Source organism: Protopterus annectens, chromosome 3.part1, assembly GCF_019279795.1.
Source record: "Protopterus annectens isolate FY-2018-M chromosome 3.part1, PAN1.0, whole genome shotgun sequence".
In the NCBI taxonomy this organism is placed as follows: Eukaryota; Metazoa; Chordata; order Ceratodontiformes; family Protopteridae; genus Protopterus; species Protopterus annectens.
The window spans coordinates 325,576,449-325,595,219 of NC_056732.1; the positions used below are offsets into that span (position 1 = coordinate 325,576,449).

The 18,771-nt window shown below is 37.7% G+C and overlaps 1 protein-coding gene across 3 annotated transcripts in view; it reads right to left on the reverse strand.

Moving 5' to 3' along the window:
• Window positions 1–18,771, reverse strand: part of LOC122798097 (G protein-activated inward rectifier potassium channel 4-like) — a 512,634-nt gene that overhangs the window by 117,832 nt on the left and 376,031 nt on the right. For all 3 annotated transcript variants that reach the window (XM_044066770.1, XM_044066772.1, XM_044066771.1), the window contains one exon: window positions 15,988–16,130. In XM_044066770.1, coding sequence (XP_043922705.1) covers window positions 15,988–16,130 — 143 coding nt within the window. The remainder of the gene's footprint in view (window positions 1–15,987; window positions 16,131–18,771) is intronic.

Sequence of the window (18,771 nt, forward strand, 5' to 3'; positions counted from 1 at the left end):
GTGCTGAGGGATAAAGCCATTATTGTACCCAAAACGGTCCAGGTTTGACTATCATCACGAGTGTTGAAGGAACTGGATGGGGAGATGGGAGTGAATAGCTGATGTCAACTTGTCCATCCTGGAGGACAGAGGCTTCTTAGGTTCACTACAATTGCAAAATTTAGTCAGGCAAGCTCCACACTGCAAGTAGTATACAGCTTGGTTGGGAGATTGCACAAGCAGAAGGAAGCATGCACTTCCCATATGTAGCAACTGTGGAATTTGCTAGGCTGACACAGGGTGGGAGGGAATTACAACCATTCTTGGCAGCAGTATAGCACTATTCCAGTGTACTTGATCTCCTCATTGGCCACAGATATAGATCAAGTTAAGCCTAAGAAAGGCTAAGGCAAGTCCAGTAGACCCAGTGAACAAGGAGAGGAGCTGTTGGCAGCTGATGGGCAGATATGGGCAAGGGGAGCAAAAGGAAAACTAAAAAACTAAAAGACTAATAGTCCCTTATTGCTATTTGGCAGTTTGCTATTTATATTTAAGAGACGTTTGTCACCTGTAGCTTACAAGGACACTATGTTTCAGTCAGTCTATCTCTGTGCATGTCAGTGTGTGTAATATATTATAATATATATAGAGAGAACTATAGCTATGTTTTCGGTCAACCTGTACAGTTACCCAGTATGGCGCCCTTTAACTCCAAGCTGAGGACCAAAAAAAGGAAAAAAGTTGAGGGCAAAATAACATTTTCTTTCATCAAATGAAAGGTTGTGTAAAAAGAAACTGCAGCCAGTCACTTGCTACAAATGTAATGTGTGGCCTGTTACAGTTGCTACAGTGTAGCTACCACACACACACACACACACACACACGCACACACGCACACACACACACACACACACACACACACACACACACACACACACACACACACACACACACACAATCTGGCAGTAGTGTAATGAAGGTATTTAGAAACAAAAGCCAATAGTTTCTCTGTCAAGCATGGATCACTGAAGTGCTTCAGCCCTCACCACAAATGTAGTTTCAGCATTCATTTCTAAATGCTGGTAACACAGTGCTGAGCGATCAGCACCTGACAATCATACCCCCAACATGTTGCACCTGGGCAGCTGTACCTTCACTGCACTCTAGCTATGTCTCTATAGATACATAACTAAACAGATAGATGCAGATGGATAGATACTGTAGACAGATAGACATAGATAGATAGATAGATAGATAGATAGATAGATAGATAGATAGATAGATAGACAGATAGATAGATAGACAGATAGACAGATGGATAGAGACAGAGAGACATGATTATAGGACAAGCAATCAACAGAAGTGAGATATATGATTGTAAGCCATTTGAATTATTACACAAATGCTGAAATACTGAAGTACAGTTCAAGAACAGTAGGACTATATTTTAAGAGCTTTTTGCAGGAGATCATCTGCACTGCCCTCATGGGAGACTGTGTCCCCCACACCCCTGCTGTTTTATATATACTAATTGCACAATCACAAAACAGCAGAGAAGGAATTGAACTCAATTTCCTGTATTGTTATTCAGTACATTCTATAGCTCTATAGCAGATCAGTGTATCTGCTTGTCAACCAACTGTCTTCAGTTAATGGGTAGTCAACAGACAGGTGCATCAATCATAAGAAGGGGATCCTTAGATAGATAGATAGATAGATAGATAGATAGATAGATAGATAGATAGATAGATAGATAGATAGATAGATAGATACACAGATATAGCTCAATCCATCTATATAAAAAGCACAGATCCTTGCATTGCAGCACAATCCTTTTCCAGCCATAAGGGGGGGGGGGCAAGACAGCTCCCTCCCATAAGAAAAAACAATAGACTACAGCGAAAACTGGTACTTGTGAGCAACATGAGCAGCAAAGCTGCTAGCTAAGAATCCTAAAAAATCAGGAAAAAAGAACCAATCACTGTAGACAAGCTCATCTGAGACTTTATATATATATATATATATATATATATATATATATATATATATATATATATATATATATATATATATATATATATTCATACATTCTATATATATATATATATATATATATATATATATATATAGACGGTGCAGTGGTGCAGCAGTTAACGTTGTCACCTCACAGCAAGAGGTTCTAGAGTTCGATTCTCTGCTGGAGAGCCTTTTATGTGGAGTCTGCATGTCCTCCCTGCATTTGTGTGGGTTTCCTCCAGATGCTCCAGTTTCCTCCCACATTACAAAGACATGCATCTGGAGTATTTCTCCCTGGCCTCTGCTGAAAATTGTCTCGTTCCAAGTTGGACTTTCCCGGTAAACAAATGTTAGATAAAAATGTTAAACAAAAATAAAATAAAATAAATAAATGTACAATTACATCTGATTGGTTGACAACATAAATGATTAACACACAACTGAGTGACAAAAAAAGACTGAAAACTCAAATCACTGACAGCTAAAAAGACTGACTTCCTGAACACTGACAACTTCATTTCCACTATCAGTAAAACTACAAAACTTGGCCATAGCATCATCAGAACAGTGGTATCATTAGAGAAATGGTTTCAGTAATGTAATGTGTGGGGTTAGGGTTAGGAGCACAGACAGGGTTTAGAGTAGTACTGTTAGAGAAAGGGTTTCAGTAATGTAATGTGTGGGGTTGGGGTTAGGAGCAGGAGCAGAGTTAGGGTTGCACTGTCAGAGAAAGTGTTTCAGTAATGTAATGTGTGGGGTTGGATTTAGGAGCACATACAGGGTTTAGAGTGGCACTGTTAGAGAAAGGGTTTCAGTAATGTAATGTGTGGGGTTGGGGTTAGGAGCAGAGTTAGGGTCGTACTGTTAGAGAAAGTGTTTCAGTAATGTAATGTGTGGGGTTGGGGTTAAGGGCAGAAGCAGGGTTAGAGTGGTAAGAAGTGTTTCAGTAATGTAATGTGTGGGGTTGGGGTTAGGAGCACAGACAGGGTTTAGAGTGGTACTGTTAGAGAAAGTGTTTCAGTAATGTAATGTGTAGGGTTGGGGTTAAGGGCAGGGGCAGGGTTAGAGTGGTGCTGTTAGAGAAAGGGATTCAGTAATGTGTGCGGTTGGGGTTAGGGGCAGAAGTAGGGTTAGAGTGGTACTGTTAGAAAAAGGGTTTTAGTAAAGTAATGTGTGGGGTTGGGTTAGGAGCAGGGGCAGGGTTAGAGTTGTACTGTTAGAAAAAGGGTTTTAGTAATGTAATGTGTGCAGTTGGGTTAGGAGCAGGGGCAGGTTTAGAGTGGTACTGTTAGAGACAGGGTTTTAGTAATGTAATGTGTGCAGTTGGGGTTAGGGGCAGAAGCAGGGTTAGAGTGGCACTGTTAGAGAAAGGGTTTTAGTAATGTAATGTGTAGGGTTGGGGTTAAGGGCAGGAGCAGAGTTAGAGTGGTACTGTTAGAGAAGGTGTTTCAGTAATATAATGTGTGGGGCTGGGGTTAAGGGCAGAAGCAGGGTTAGATTGGTAAGAAGTGTTTCAGTAATGTAATGTGTGGGGTTGGGATTAGGAGCAGGGGCAGGGTTAGAGTGGTCCTGTTAGAGAAAGGGATTCAGTAATGTGTGCGGTTGGGGTTAGGGGCAGAAGTAGGGTTAGAGTGGTACTGTTAGAAAAAGGGTTTTAGTAATGTAATGTGTGGGGTTGGGTTAGGAGCAGGGGCAGGGTTAGAGTTGTACTGTTAGAGAAAGGGTTTTAGTAATGTAATGTGTGCAGTTGGGTTAGGAGCAGGGGCAGGGTTAGAGTGGCACTGTTAGAGAAGGGGTTTCAGTAATGTAATGTGTGCAGTTGGGGTTAGAGGCAGAAGCAGGGTTAGAATGGTACTGTTAGAAAAAGGGTTTTAGTAATGTAATGTGTGGGGTTGGGTTAGGAGCAGGGGCAGGGTTAGAGTGGTACTGTTAGAGAAAGGGTTTCAGTAATGTAATGTGTGGGGTTGGGGTTAGGGGCAGAAGCAGGGTTAGAGTGGTACTGTTAGAGAAAGGGTTTTAGTAATGTAATGTGTGCTGTGGAATGCTGACCAGCCTAACACTGAAAACTAACTCCTTAAACTCAGAAGGGTGAAAAATGAAACCACAGGCTGTGTGTGGGGTAATTCTCTCACTGCCTCAGACTCATATATACCAACTCCATAGTTGCACCAATTTGAAGAAGGGAAAACACAGAAATTGCATGGGCAGTGATTTCCATTGGAAAACAACAATTGGAAGTGTGTTCATACAGAGCCTCATATGAACTGTGTGATTATTTGCATATTTTTTGATAAACATTGCTCATGGAGCTATTTATTTCAAGTATGTTTTTTGGCAGAATATATGTATGCAACTCAGCTGCCCAAGTCCTCTTTTAGATAAGAGTTCATTTTTTTTCCTTCTGATGCCTAGATTTTAACCAGGAATTACACAAAGATCTCCAAGCTACTTGGTTTCAGATAATGAAAATATTTTGTTGTACATTTGACTGACCGTCAGGACTCATTTATATATATATATATATATATATATATAAATTAAATATGCCTTTCAAGTTGCTGTAGATAACTTGTGAAGGTCATACCAAAAGGGGCATTGTACTCTATAATGGGTCTAATGAGTGATAAGTAGAGGGGAACAATGACCTCTTTTTTTCTGGATGAGAAACCTTTTGTGATGAGGTGAGCCACGTAGAAAGATTTCTTGACCACTGTGGCGATGTGATTATCAAAGGAGAGATTACTGTCCACCTGTGTCCCAAGGTCTCTTATCACATGTTCAGCGTTAAGTAGACTACCACTTATGTGGTAGTTCATGGGTACAGTGTTTTTACCAAAGGGGATGACAATACACTTTTTGGCATTGAGCTTCAGGCCATGGCTTTGACACTAGGCATCTGTCTCAGTGAGGCCCTTTTGTAGTATGTCCACATCATTAGGAGTTTCGATTATAGCTCCTATTTTGCAGTCATCTGCAAACTTTGTTAGCCAAAGACCTTCTGTGTTAACCTGTACTTCAGAGAAGTAGATACCAAAAAAGCGGCAATGTAGACTACATTTATAGTTCTGCAATCGGCATATGTTCTTAAATCATAGCGCCTCCCATTTTTAGGATCTTGAAAATAACCTTTCTTAGATATATGTTTGCAAGAACTGCAATTCATGCAAGCAAACATTCCCGTTTTTGTACATGTGTCAATATTATCCGACTGATATCGATGATATAACAATTGTTTAATAATCTTTTCTCTTTTAAATGTAAAGGAGGGTCTGTCTCCCATTATTTCCCTTACTGAGTTATCACTAGTTAAACTTTTCCAATTTGCTTTAATTATACTGCAAATTAATTCAGTGTCATTGGCATATATTAATACAACTCTGGTTTTGGTACTGTTCCGCTCTTCTTTTATGGTTTTACTTGAAATTTCATTACTGGTCACAACAGCCTTCTCAGAGTAATAAGGTTTCCCAATGATCTCCCATAAAGTATTTACTTCTTCATTCATAGTCTTAAAGGTTTCAGATTCCTTGTATCCCTGCTGTTTAAGATCATCCAGCAGTTGTTCACTCGTTTTAATAAAATCTGCATCCCTTTTGTGAAAATCTTAATATTTGTTCTTTAACGATATTTCTATGGACATGCCGAGGATGCATACTACGTCAGTCCAATAGACTGTTCTTTTTAGTTTGCTTGTGATGTATGGTGGTTGAGATACCTTCTTGAGGATGTAAAGATATCAGTATGTCCAGAAAATGTATTTGTTCCATAGAGGACTGCATCATGAACTTCAAATAATTAGTTGTTCCTTGTAAATAATCAAAGAACCTCACCAACTCTTCCTCAGAGCCATGCCATAAAATATATAGACCATCCACGAACCTTCTTTAATAAAGGATGTTGGTTTGAAAAGAATTGTCACTTAATATGTATGGCATTTCCCAGTCCACCAATACTGCAGTTGCATAACTATTGGCACAGGGGGTTCATGGTTTATATATATATATATATATATATATATATATATATATATATATATATATATGTGTGTGTGTGTGTGTGTGTGTGTGTGTGTGTGTGGAATCACCTCTTAATCTCAAAATACTGAAAGATCAAGTTTCAGTACCTCAAGACTAATATCACAAAAGTGCAGTTAACTGAAACTGCACTTTACTGAGTCTTCATTATCGAATTTGCTGTTGAGGTGGTGCGTGTTTGCAGTGCATTGTGGTTTAGGAGTGAGATATGGAGGATGATGTGTGGCTGTGTACAGAGATTCAGATAAGTTGCTAGTGTTTAAGGTTTTGGGTAGGGTTTTTTGTGTTACTGTTGAAGGCAGTGTGTTTTCTGAATGTGTAGTGTGTGTGTTTTTTACGTGTGTGTGTGTGATGGTATGTGAAGTAAGTGTAGGGTGCGTGGCGGTAGCTTATTAGTGTCTTTCGTGGTAGTGCAACCTCGGAGTTGGTATATATAAGTAGCAGGGGTGTTATGTATAGGTTTTGTAGGTGTGTGTGTTTGGTGTTTTAGTATGGGTTTGGGGGGAGGTGGCGTTTGTGATGTTGTATTGGAGGTTATATTAAAAAACTGAATGTCGCTTGCTGAAAATTCGACATTTTGAATTTTCACTATAGTGACATTCAGTTTTGTAAAATTTTGATATAGTGGGTGTTTGGTATTTAAGTCTCGAGATACTGAAAGTCAGTCTTTCAGTATTTTGAGATTTAGAAGTGGATCTATATATATATATATATATATATATATATATATATATATATATATATACCACACCAAAACGAAGTACCAGCACTCAACTCAACAAAGCTTCTTCTGTAAAATACCTGCGTAAAGGCAACAAATCGAGTCTGGAAACACTTTTGAGTGAGCTAAATAGCTCTGTAATATTTTTACTATTGCATCATCTCACAGCAGTGGAACAAGTGAAACATAAAGTGCAGACAACCACACAGACCAGTATCCTGTGTGTGTGTGTGTGTGTGTGTGTGTGTGTGTGTGTGTGTGTGTATATATATATATATATATGTATATAAATATATATATATATATATATATATATATATATATATATATATATATGTATATATATACATATATATATATATATATATATATATATATATATAATGTATATATATATATATATAATGTATGTATATATATATATATATATATATATATATATATATCTATAGATGTGTGTGTGTGTGTGTGTGTGTGTGTGTGTGTGTGTGTGTGTGTATGTATGTGTATATATATATATATATATATATATATATATATATATATATATATATATATATAGGGTCCTGGTCTTATGATTGAAAGTACATTTCATCGAAACACACATGATCGAACTCACTTTCGTGAAAGTGCATTTTTTCAAAAATGCACTTTCACTGAAAGGTAACTAAGCAAACAGTTGTTTGCATGCAGATTTAGTTGTACATCAACTGTACTGTTGATTGTACAACTAAGCAAAAGCTTAGAAAGCGTGTTGTTTTTTTTTTTTGTTTGTTTTGTTTTTTCGCAAAAGTGCATTTTCGATAAAATGCACTTTTGCGAAAGTGAGTTAGATCTTGTACATTTTGATGAAACGTACTTTCGATGGATCGACATAGATGGATATATATATATATATATATATATATATATATATATATATATATATATATATATATATATGTAGGTTTACTATCATTTTCACGAAGTCCCTTCCATCGAATGCTCACATCGCCGAATAAGTATGCCAAATATAAAAATGTTGTTCATCTACCTTGTCGAACCATGTTAATAGCGATGGTTCGACATTCGCTGTTTTGCAAATGTGGCTGATGGAGTACATGTTCTATTCGATATTCGATGATGTGGTTCATTGACCACTTGAGGTCTAGCCACTTGGAAAACTGACTTTTGATATTGTCATCTACGACGAAAGGCACTTTGTGGAAATGATAGCAAACCTATATGTATGCATGTGTGTGTGTGTGTGTGTGTGTGTGTGTGTGTGTGTGTGTGTGTGTGTGTGTGTGTGTGTGTGTGTGTGTGTGTCTACAGAAAACAATAGACAAAATAGTTATATACATAGGTTATGGAATGAGGCACACAAGTACATATCAGAAATATTTTTCATCATACATTTGAACCATGGAAACAAACGCTTGGCTTTACCAAATATAATAAGATCACAATTTATTTTGAAACTATTTATATTTTCATGTTCCCATTAAATATTCCATGAATAAAATGTCTTCTGTTTGGAATTACAAAATACTCTATGCATATGTATGTTATTTGCAGTAAAACATATAGAGTATGTGACATTTTGATTCGGTTCATGAATACATCAAAATCTAAAGCTATTAAAAAAAAAATGAATTTCATAGGCTGTTCTGTACCACGTAACTTTACATTTTTATCTTGTAGTTATTCAAATTTGTTGTCTGAACAAGGAATTGGTTTGTAATTTTGTAAATCTGCATAGCAACTAGGCTGGTATTCATGGGACATTATATTGTTCTGCACATCTATATGTGGGTAGTGGCTATGCTCTGGATGTTGGCAATTATGAGACACAGACAACACTGTTGAGTGGTGCTGAGTGTATTTTATGTAAATGAGATACACAGATTATGTAAATGAAGGAACTCAAACAGTGGTCCGATTCAGAAATGCATAAAATGGAGATGCTGCATAGTATATCATATCCATTCTGAGCATTCAGATTCACACTGCACAACAGGAGCCACGTCAGGTGCTGGAGCAGCAGTACCACAGCATGTGCTAGAAGTGGCTGATAGAGTGAGTGTCTGGAATGTTGTCTGCCACTGGAGGAAGTACAGACAGTGCCTGACATACCACCAGCTCAAAGGTCAACAAACATTTCTGAGTGATAAAGAATACTGCAAGTGACCTAGTCAAACTGTGTCACCCAGAGCCATAGCTATCTCATCTTGCACCCGATGCCATTTCCCAATCTGGTGTCCTTTAATTCAAAGAACAAAAAAAAGTATTTTCCTCTGATCTGGTACTCCATGCCAAGTCTGCTATTTCTTTTCCCAGTCTCCTATTATGCATCCTTCAACTCCAAGTTGAGAAGTCAAAAAACCCCAGAAAAGTGCCCCAGTATGGTGCTCCTCTTCTACTGAGATGCACAGTCCATTCTCCCTGATCTGTGGTACGTTTACTCGGTATGGCATGGTTTTGAAACATATACATGTATAAAACCTTTTGCAATGACAATACATAGAGAGTCTTCATTTTTATATTTCCTGAATAAAATCAAACACATTAAAACATGTCACTAGGTTAACACAAGGTTAAGGAGTGCAAAAAAGTTTTTTTTTCTAAACTGAAGTACAGCAAACTGTTTGCTACAAATACATTCTACATTGTAACAAATGCTTCATACTATCCACTAAATTCTTTTTATATGGCTCTGCTCACACCGCCGGCAGTTTGGGTGTGTGGAAGGTACCCCAGAGCTTTAAAAACTGGCCAGTGGTCATATCCTAGGCAAAGATTTAACCCAAATAACTCAGGTTACTGTTACAGTGATCTAAATGTTGAACATAATGATGTTACACAGTGATATGATTGTACAGCACTGACTTAAAAAATGAAAAATAGTTTTTGGGGTATGAAAGACTCCAATTTGATTTATATTAGTCAGTCTGTGATTTGGAATTGGGAAGGTTACTATCCTCTGGAACACATTGAATTCTGCTTCCTTTTAAATTGCAACCTGATCTTTGAAAACTAATGTTCGACTATCTTTATTTTTATTTTAGTTTGTTTACTGGTGTAGTACACTTATCACTGTAGCTCATTTACAGACACTGCTCGGGTGAAGAGATTAACAAAAAAAGAAAACAGAGCAATTCACAAACACAGAGGAGTCCGACAGACAATTGATACAAAATATAAATAATATTAGCAGAGTAGAAAAACAAATATGAATTTATTTTACTAGTAAATATGAGAGGGAAGCAGCAGCTGAGAACTGAGGATCAAAGTAGAAGTGATGCAGGTGAGGAGGGAGTTTGGTTATGTGTCCAGTGGAAAAATGCTTGCAGTCAGTTTTTTGATGAAAGTGTCTTTTGATCTGAGCTCTGAAGGTGGAGAAAGCGGAGATTTATTTAAGGTGAAGGGGGAAGGATTGTCAGAGTCTGGTTGCTAGAATGGAGAAGGAATGGTTAGTACAGTGCAGTTTAGTCTGGGGTGTCTATAGAGAGGGAGTTAATTGGGAGAGATTGCTGAGGTTGTTAGGTGTGGTTTTATTATGGAATTTGGCTGCAAGAGGTGGAAAGGTACCTTGATGAAGTAATTTGAAAACAAGAGACCCTAGGAGTAGCTCAACTGTGTAGAAGACTGGTAGCAATTTGGTACTGTAGAGGGTGATGCAGTGGTATTGCTGAGGGAAGGAATTGGAAATTAATCAGCAGATTTTGTTTTCAATGGACAGTAGAGTGGATGACTTTTTTATCAACTGTAGCTATGTTGGGGAGCCCATATTCAATATTCAAGTTGAGCAAGGAGGACTCCTTTACCTATTGCAGCTCTAGCTGGTCTGGAGAGAAAGGGATATCTTTTCCAGGATAAGAATAAAAGTATTTAAACAATGTGGTTGTTTTTATTGAACAACCATTGAGATCTACAATGTTGAGATTTTTAGGGGTATTTTTTCAGCTTTTGTGAGGTTCCAAATAACATACTTTTTGTTTTAGAAGGGTTTAGGAGTAGCTTATGTTTGTTTTGCCAAGAATTAAGCAAATAGAGGTCAGACTGAAGTGAGGTTTGAATAGTTAATTGTGAGGGAATGCATCAAGGAATAGCCATGCCATCTGCATAAAGAGTAATAGGAAGTTTAGGAAGAACAGGGAGTAATTTGTTAATAAAGATCAAAAACAAAAGTGGAGCTAGAATGGATCCCTTAAGCACTCCTCTGCTAAAGGATGATGGTGATGATAGGGATGGGCCTATTTTGTCTTTGAATTGCCTATTTGTTAAGAAATGTTGCAAACAGGTGACAGTGATGGGGCTAACCCTGATTTCTAGGAAGGAGTGAAGGAGCAGGAAGTGGTCAATTAGATCAAAAGCTTTGGTAAGGTCAATGAAGAGAGCTCTTGAAAGGGTTTCTTTATCCATTTATCCATGTTGAGAAGGATTTCATATGTAAGTGACAATAGTGCTGTCTTTGTGCTCTAGCCAGCCTAGAGTCCATGCTGTTTAAGAGTGAGGAGGTGTTACTTTTGAATGTAAGTGGATAGTTGGTTGTAGATTAGTTTTTCAAGTATTTTCCCCAAGTGTAGGGAGGATGGAGACAGGGAGGAAGTGGGAGATATTTATTGGGAAAGGGTTTAACCAGAGCAGTTTTCTGTATGTCTGGCATTATATTTTGAATTAAACAGAGGTTATAAATATGTAGAAGAGGTGTAGTAAGGAAGTCTTTGAAGGGTGTTATAAACCAATGGAGTATTTTGTCTGCATCAGGGGGTGCATCCAGGTATGTTTTCAAGAAGGGAAACAAGTTCTTTGAGTGTAATTTTCTTAAAATACAAGGGGGGTAAAAGGAGGGGGGCTAGCTGAGTTGGGGGACAGGTAGAGTTTGTGGTACTAGGGAGGTGGCTGAATTCTTTGAGAAAGTCAGAGATTGAAAATTGGTCTTGAGAGGTCTGGATGGTAATAGAAGCGGAGGTGGGATCAGTGGATTTATACACCGTGAGAAAATTTACTTCCTACCAAAAATGTTTGGATTTACCTAGAAGAGCAAGTTGCTTGATTTTGAAGTAGTTGGTTTTGTGCCTGTTGATGGCTTGCTTAACTAGGTTACGTAGAGAGGTAAAGGCAGTATGGTTTTCTGAAGAGGGGGTTTCTTTTCATGAAGACCACGTATTGTCTTTAAGTTTGACCAGAGTTTCAGTTCAGTGGTTAGCCAAGGTAGTTTGTTGTATTTGAAAAGGCACTGCTTGAGAGGGAAGAATTTGTCTTTAAGTTAAAGGATGGTAAGTGTCAGAGCTGTTGCAGCCAAACTGGGGTACTGTAAGTTAGTAATGGGAGTCCAGCCAAAAGTTGCTGGGTGTTTTTGATGTCATATTGATGGTGGATCTGGGTCTGAAGGTAACTAGTTTGGGGGGCAGTTTTGGTGACTGATGGATAATTTGGAAGGTACTGGGCAGTGGTCACTGAATGAAGGTGGAAGAAAAGAATTATCGCAGTTGATGGTAGGCCTGTTAGTGATTAGCAGATCCAGAAGGGGAGTGATTGTTGGTTTGGAGAGTTGGATGAGTAGCATCGATTAACCGTATAAAGTTGATATTGGCTAGGAATTCGGCAATATCAATGCTCAGGGGACCTAGGTAGTTTAAGTTAAAATCACCTAGAGTAACAATATTTTTATAGTTTTGGGCAGCTGTGGTGATAGTTAGAATAAAGGATTTAAATTTGATAAGAGAGTCTAGCGAAGGAAGGTAGTGACTGCTATTAGAAGGCGACTGATCTTCTGGAGGGAAGTTTTAGAAGGATCCATTTGGGTTCAGTATCTGAGGAGACATTTGCTTGTGCAATAACAGTTGGTTTAAGGTTGTTTTTATAAAGAATAAGGGTGTACCCACCTTGTCTACTGTCAGGTTTTGTGTCTTGGAGGTATTTGTAGGGGGGAAGTAGATGCTGAAAATTAGGAATGTTTTGTTTGAGCCATGTTTCAAATGACAAGGTGTACTGTTGGGTGAGTGAGTTGTAAGGATGGTGTTTATCTGGTCAAGCTTAATACTGATGCTTTGGATGCTAATTATTTATTTATTTATTTATTTATTTGAAGTTTGTTTGCCAGAATGGTCCAGTGGGCCGAGTGAACCCATTTTCAATGGAGTCCTGGGGAGAAAAGCTCCATTGATACAATATCAGGTAAAAATATAAAATAAAGTAAAAAGCAAAAAATGCAATACAATAGCATAATATCAGGTAAAAATAAAATAAAGTAAAAAATAAAATACAATAGTGTAATAGTTTGTAAAAGTGAACAGAAGAGTACATATAAGCATGTGAAAATGTTAATACAGCTGGAATGTGAAGCATAGTGACAATTCATATCAATTTACAAACTTTTTTTTTTATTAAGGAATGTTAAATGAAGGCAATAGTTAGTAGGTATATGCAGAAGATATTAACTTAAGAGGTTATTTACAATGTGTGTGTTAATTAATGTACAGGAGAGGGTGCTGGTGTCAGGAAAGGTAATGGGTGTTATGTGGTGGGAGGCACGCAGATTGGATTCAGTGTTGGATCTGATGAGGAGTATGAGCAGGATAGGGGTGAATTTATAGAGGTGCTTAGGAAGTTTGAGGTGGGATTGCTCGGGTTTGGTGCGTTTGGAGGAGATGAGGCAAAGGGATGGTAAAACTGGAGTTGTGTGAGAGTGGAAGGTGGAGAATGGAGGGTATAAATGTGTAGGGTATGTCTTAGGGTTCAAGTGAGTGATTGTGGGGATGTGTGTTATTCTAAGACAGAGTAGATTGAGAGATGGGAGAAGAGCTGGGGATACTAATGGTGTAGTGTAGTGTCTTAAAGGAAGAAGAAGTAAGGTGGTGAGGTGGAGAAACATTGAATCTCATTATAACTACAGCCATGGAGAGATGTAGGAGTAATTATGGAATAAAGGTAATTTAGTTTAACGTTAAGTATTCCTTCTCTCTCTAGTGAGTAAGACTGAATGTGCAAAAAGGCTTCTCAGAAAATAGCAAACATTTTGCCTCAATGCACTAAACTGTAAATGGATTTTTATTTCATATATTTAGTTAATTGGACCTATCCTTAAGCAGGTAGAACAACATATGCAGTTGCCTGTTTCCAGGAGCGACTAAGACCACTGTCTACTTAACTGACTTGCTCAGAGTCAAAGATGGAGGATGAGAGAATCAAACTCATGATGACAGAATGAAGATGGTAGAGGTGCACAGCCTTAATCCACTGCATAAAATGGGAATGGAAGTGATGGACATGTTGGGTGGCTGTGTGCTCCATGTCTCTCACCGCTTAACATAAATGTAAATGCTTTACTTTTGCAAAAAGAAAAAAAGTATTTGTTCTTCTCCTTTCTTAAGTGAATCTGGTGAACAACATTTTTGAATGTACTGCTTTAATTTGTCTAATTTCAGCACTTGTGTTTTGGCAGAAAAAAGTACTATTGATGGAAAGTACAATAGCTATTCAGTTTTTATTATTTTTGTTCTCCTTGATAATAAGAAATTTACTGAGGACTTTGGGCCAATTTAAAGCACTACCTTGGTTACAGAGAAAAGTTTACCAAATTAGAAACAAAATATTCCCGACATGAACATATGCTCATTTACTGTATAACCATATTAATATTTAGTGCATCCATGCTAGAAATATAGGTGCATGACCAAGAACTGTAAGGCACTTACCCTTCATTTATTTACCTTTGGGCATCATAAGTGGGGTTTTTGAACATTTGGCGCAGTGCATCTTGCTAACACAGTGTTGTAGCTGTTTGCACTGGGCTCTTTATTTTTAGTAATGCATAGTGCACCATTCTGCTAGTAATCCCATGTTTATACTTGAAGTAGGCCAAACTAAATTGCCAAAGGTATCAAGGAATTGTATAAGGTCTAGGTGCATGCTCTAAAAATGGTGCTGTACACTCATATCACCTGGTTCCTTCCACAGTGGAGATGCTCATATATACTTCACCTGGGGAGCTGGGCTTATCCTGGTTAGAAGTTGATGGGGTGTGGGCAAGTAGTGTTATGCACTTGTTAGCTCATACCCACACCTGCCAGCCATGCCCATACCCTGTTTGCCACAGACTGCAATAAACTTGCCAGGGATGAGGGTGCATATGCAGTATATACTCCATACCTCACTGTGCATGGTCAACACATTGCCAATGAGATGCCTAAGCAGTTGCTTTATGAATTATTTCCTTACAAAGTGTGTAAGCAAAAGACTCTGGGATGGACCTTGAATGTGCACTGTCTGGCATAGTAGGGGCTATCATGAACTAGATAAGAAAGGGGGTTTCATTATCTATTAGATGTGTTGTGCAACATAGAAGAACTGCTGGACAGTCCATTCTGGGTAACAAAGGGATGTACTTTGCTGGTTTGTATTTCTTCATATGCTATGCACAACCTTTTTTTCCACACGGTGATGTTATAACTACAAGTAGATGGCCAAGCAAAGACAGAGTGAACCAAGATGTGAAAGAAAATCTACCCTAGAAAATGATTGTACACTAGAAAAACAAGGGATATTTAAGTTTAACAGAAACAAACTTTCTTAGCTCACAGAAGGTATTTCAAGGTCAAAAAGCTGTTTTCCGTATGTACAATCTAGTTTAGCACTGTTTGCAAAAAGGAGTGCTGCATCCTATGTCACTTTCTGATGGGAATGCTGATACTAACTCTTCAAAAAGAGAATCAGTTTGTTTGTATTTTTGGCTTTTCCCGGTTAGGGGTCGCCACAGTGGAACTCCGGTCCGCTAATGATTGGCAGTAGATTTTTAGGGTGCCGAGTTGCCAGCCCAACGCCCAACCTTCAACAAAGGCATGCCCATTCACGCATGTCTTTCAAATGCCACTCGACCGCGGGGAGGACATGCAGACTCCACTTAGAAGGCACTCCAGCCGAGAATTGAACAGGAGAACCTCTTGCTGTGTGGCAACAATGCTACCGCTGCACCACCGCAATAAATAAATACATAAAATAGTGTGTCTTATATCAATGTTGTGTTTATCTGCAAACATACCTAAATGAAGAAAAAAGTAAATAAAATGTGATAATGAAATCCCAAGTCTGTCAATGTATACCACACATGTTGTAATGACAAATGTTTGTGATCTCTGTAGGGGAGGCATAATTTATAGGTAACCATACTCACAGGGATGCATATTAATCCAAACTAGATTTATAAGTTTACAGATGCAAAATAACAAATCTGAAGTCAAAAAAGAATCCTACCTCTCTAGAGACATTGTACAAAGGGCTCTTTTCATCAATGGTATGGTAGACTAAGATAGCAAGGGGGGAGGTGAGAAATGGAGTTTTTCCAGCAGAATCTACTTGGACAGGAAACTTGGTTTGATGCAGCAGTATAATTTCTCCTGAACAACAAAAAGGACAAATTAGAAAATGTGAAGAGCGGCAACAGCCATATTTATTAACTGTACAAAAAGTGTTCCACGCTCAGGCATACGGCTCAAATATGACACAAGAAAGTCTGAACACATTTGTGAAAAAAGAGAAAAACAGAAGTTGTACACAGACCCAACTGAAAATATATTGCATTTTATAGGTTAGAGCTAAAGAACCATGGGTGGAATTTATGAGTATATTATGCAAGTGCAGACTCACATTACATTTTCATTGCAGTTGATTTGTACAAATGTTTTCTAATTCAAAAAGATAACACAATGTGGAATCCAATTAAACAAACCTATGTTACACAAAGCACACAATGCCAGGTGATTGTAAGCAAATGCTAAGAGTATGCAGACGACCATGTTACAAACATGATCATGACTCAGTTATTTCAAAAAGGCACATGTAAGTGCTGCCAATTGATGTGTATGACAAAATATAGGAATACATAAACGTAAACAACATTCAGGTGATTGATATAATATTCAGTGTAGTAGTGGTAGGCAGCATGGCACAGGAACAGTGTGGTGAACAATAGGGTGTTGCATGCCTACCACTAATACGCTGAATATTATATCATTCGGGTGATTGATATAATATTCAGTGTAGTAGTGGTAGGCAGCATGGCACAGGAACAGTGTGGTGAACAGTAGGGTGTTGCATGCCTAGCCTGGGTGTGGAACAGATAGAGACTCTATAAAAAAAAGATCTTTTTTACACTAATGGAAGAGGAGCTCCTGGATCACTATCTGGTTGTCAGTGTTGCACACTACCACCTCTGTAACATATTGTGCAGACATGTAATTATATGGACTGGATCACTATGTGGTTGTCAGTGTTGCACACTACCACCTCTGTAACATATTGTACAGTTATGTAATTATACGGACTGGCAAAATACTAATAGAAAAAAAAGACTGTGATTATCTCTTCAGAAATGAAGGTAGAAAAATTAACAAATGAAATAAAAATCAATATATATCACTTTAAATATTGAAAAGAGCACATCTCTTAGTTATATGGCAGAGCTGTCTTGTCACATTGCTGCTGTAAAAACATAGATTTTCCCGGTTAACAAACTACAAATAAAAAAATAAATAAAAATTATTTCACAATTTTTCCACATAAAGATAAAAAAATACTTTCTTGTGCAACCTGTTTTGTAATGCTTATATGACAAATAACTTGATAAATTAAAGCAAAATCATGATGTATGGTCATGTAACAGCTAAGGAACTAATAACTGTGCATGCTCTGCAATCACGTGACTCTTAAAAAAGAAAAAAAAATGAGAAAGTAATTTAATTTAATTGTATACTATACTGGAAATGTGGAAGCTATGGCTAAGATTAACTCCAAAAGGTAAGTTCTGTAAACCGTCAACTGAAAATGATAAATAACCACAAAAAAAGAAAGCTGTGCGTTTGGACAATAGGAGCAAAAAAAAAAAAACTCTCCTGCACTTGTAAACTGTAGCAAACTATTTGTAAGAAGCAGATACTACAACCTATGTAACATATGGAGCACTAAAGCACTTTGGATCTGCGTACAAATGCAATACCAACATTCATTTCTGCATGCCAATAACGCACTTAAGACCAATGGGCATCTGCCAATCACACCTCCTAACACTTTGCCTGCATGTCAGCTTCCCCTTTGCCCCACCCTAGCTATATGTCTGTGATCATGTTTCTTCCACTAGGCCAATGGCCTTTTTTCTGGAGACACCTAAGGTGGTATTCATATTGACTAGGGGAATTTGGCTAGGGTACTGGAGAATTCCCCCTACTCATTTCAGCAGGGACACTGATGTACTTTTCCTCAAAAGGCTGAAGTGGAGAAGAGGGTACAGCTGGAGCTGGAGAGTAGAGGTTCTATTTCTGATAGTGTTTCTTCACAACAAAATGATGTTTTGGAGGAAATCACAGTGACTGATATTGAGGATGGTAGACTGGATACATGTTTTTCCAACTCGTACAACCCTTTTACTTCCCAATATTTTGTACCTTATCACTCTTCCTCAGACTGCACTAATTTCCTAAACTCCTCCTGTTCCTCTTTCTTGCACACCCCACCACTAACTACAATTCCTTGACTGCTCGTTTCCATAATTTCTCCTTTCATCTCTCTATTATCAATTTTTAAGCTACATTACTACTTGTCTGTCTGTAAATTATTACTAAACTCAGAAACACCCCAGTTTGATCTTTTCCTTGCAGCCATCATGCTATAAATACATTCATTGTTATTGTATGTTATTTTTCTATTCAATAATTAGCCAATTTATGTTGATTTCTCTCTTGTGTTTTGCGTTAAATTGCCATCTTCATGTAAGAAACATTTAAAAATGTTTAAAAATCATGTAAATAAGCTCATGTGTAGATGTTTTACCCTGAAATTATAAATGTACATCATGTATAACTTAAATGTGGAGCTTTTCTTCCTAGGCCTCCACCGAAAATGGGTTTTAACCAGTCGGATGTTTCCTAGTCAACAAAGACAAATATATAAATAAATAAATAAACAAATAAATTAATAACTAACGTTGTACTACAAAAATGATGAATGAATCTGTTCCTTGTTTGAAAATGGCATTATTATGAT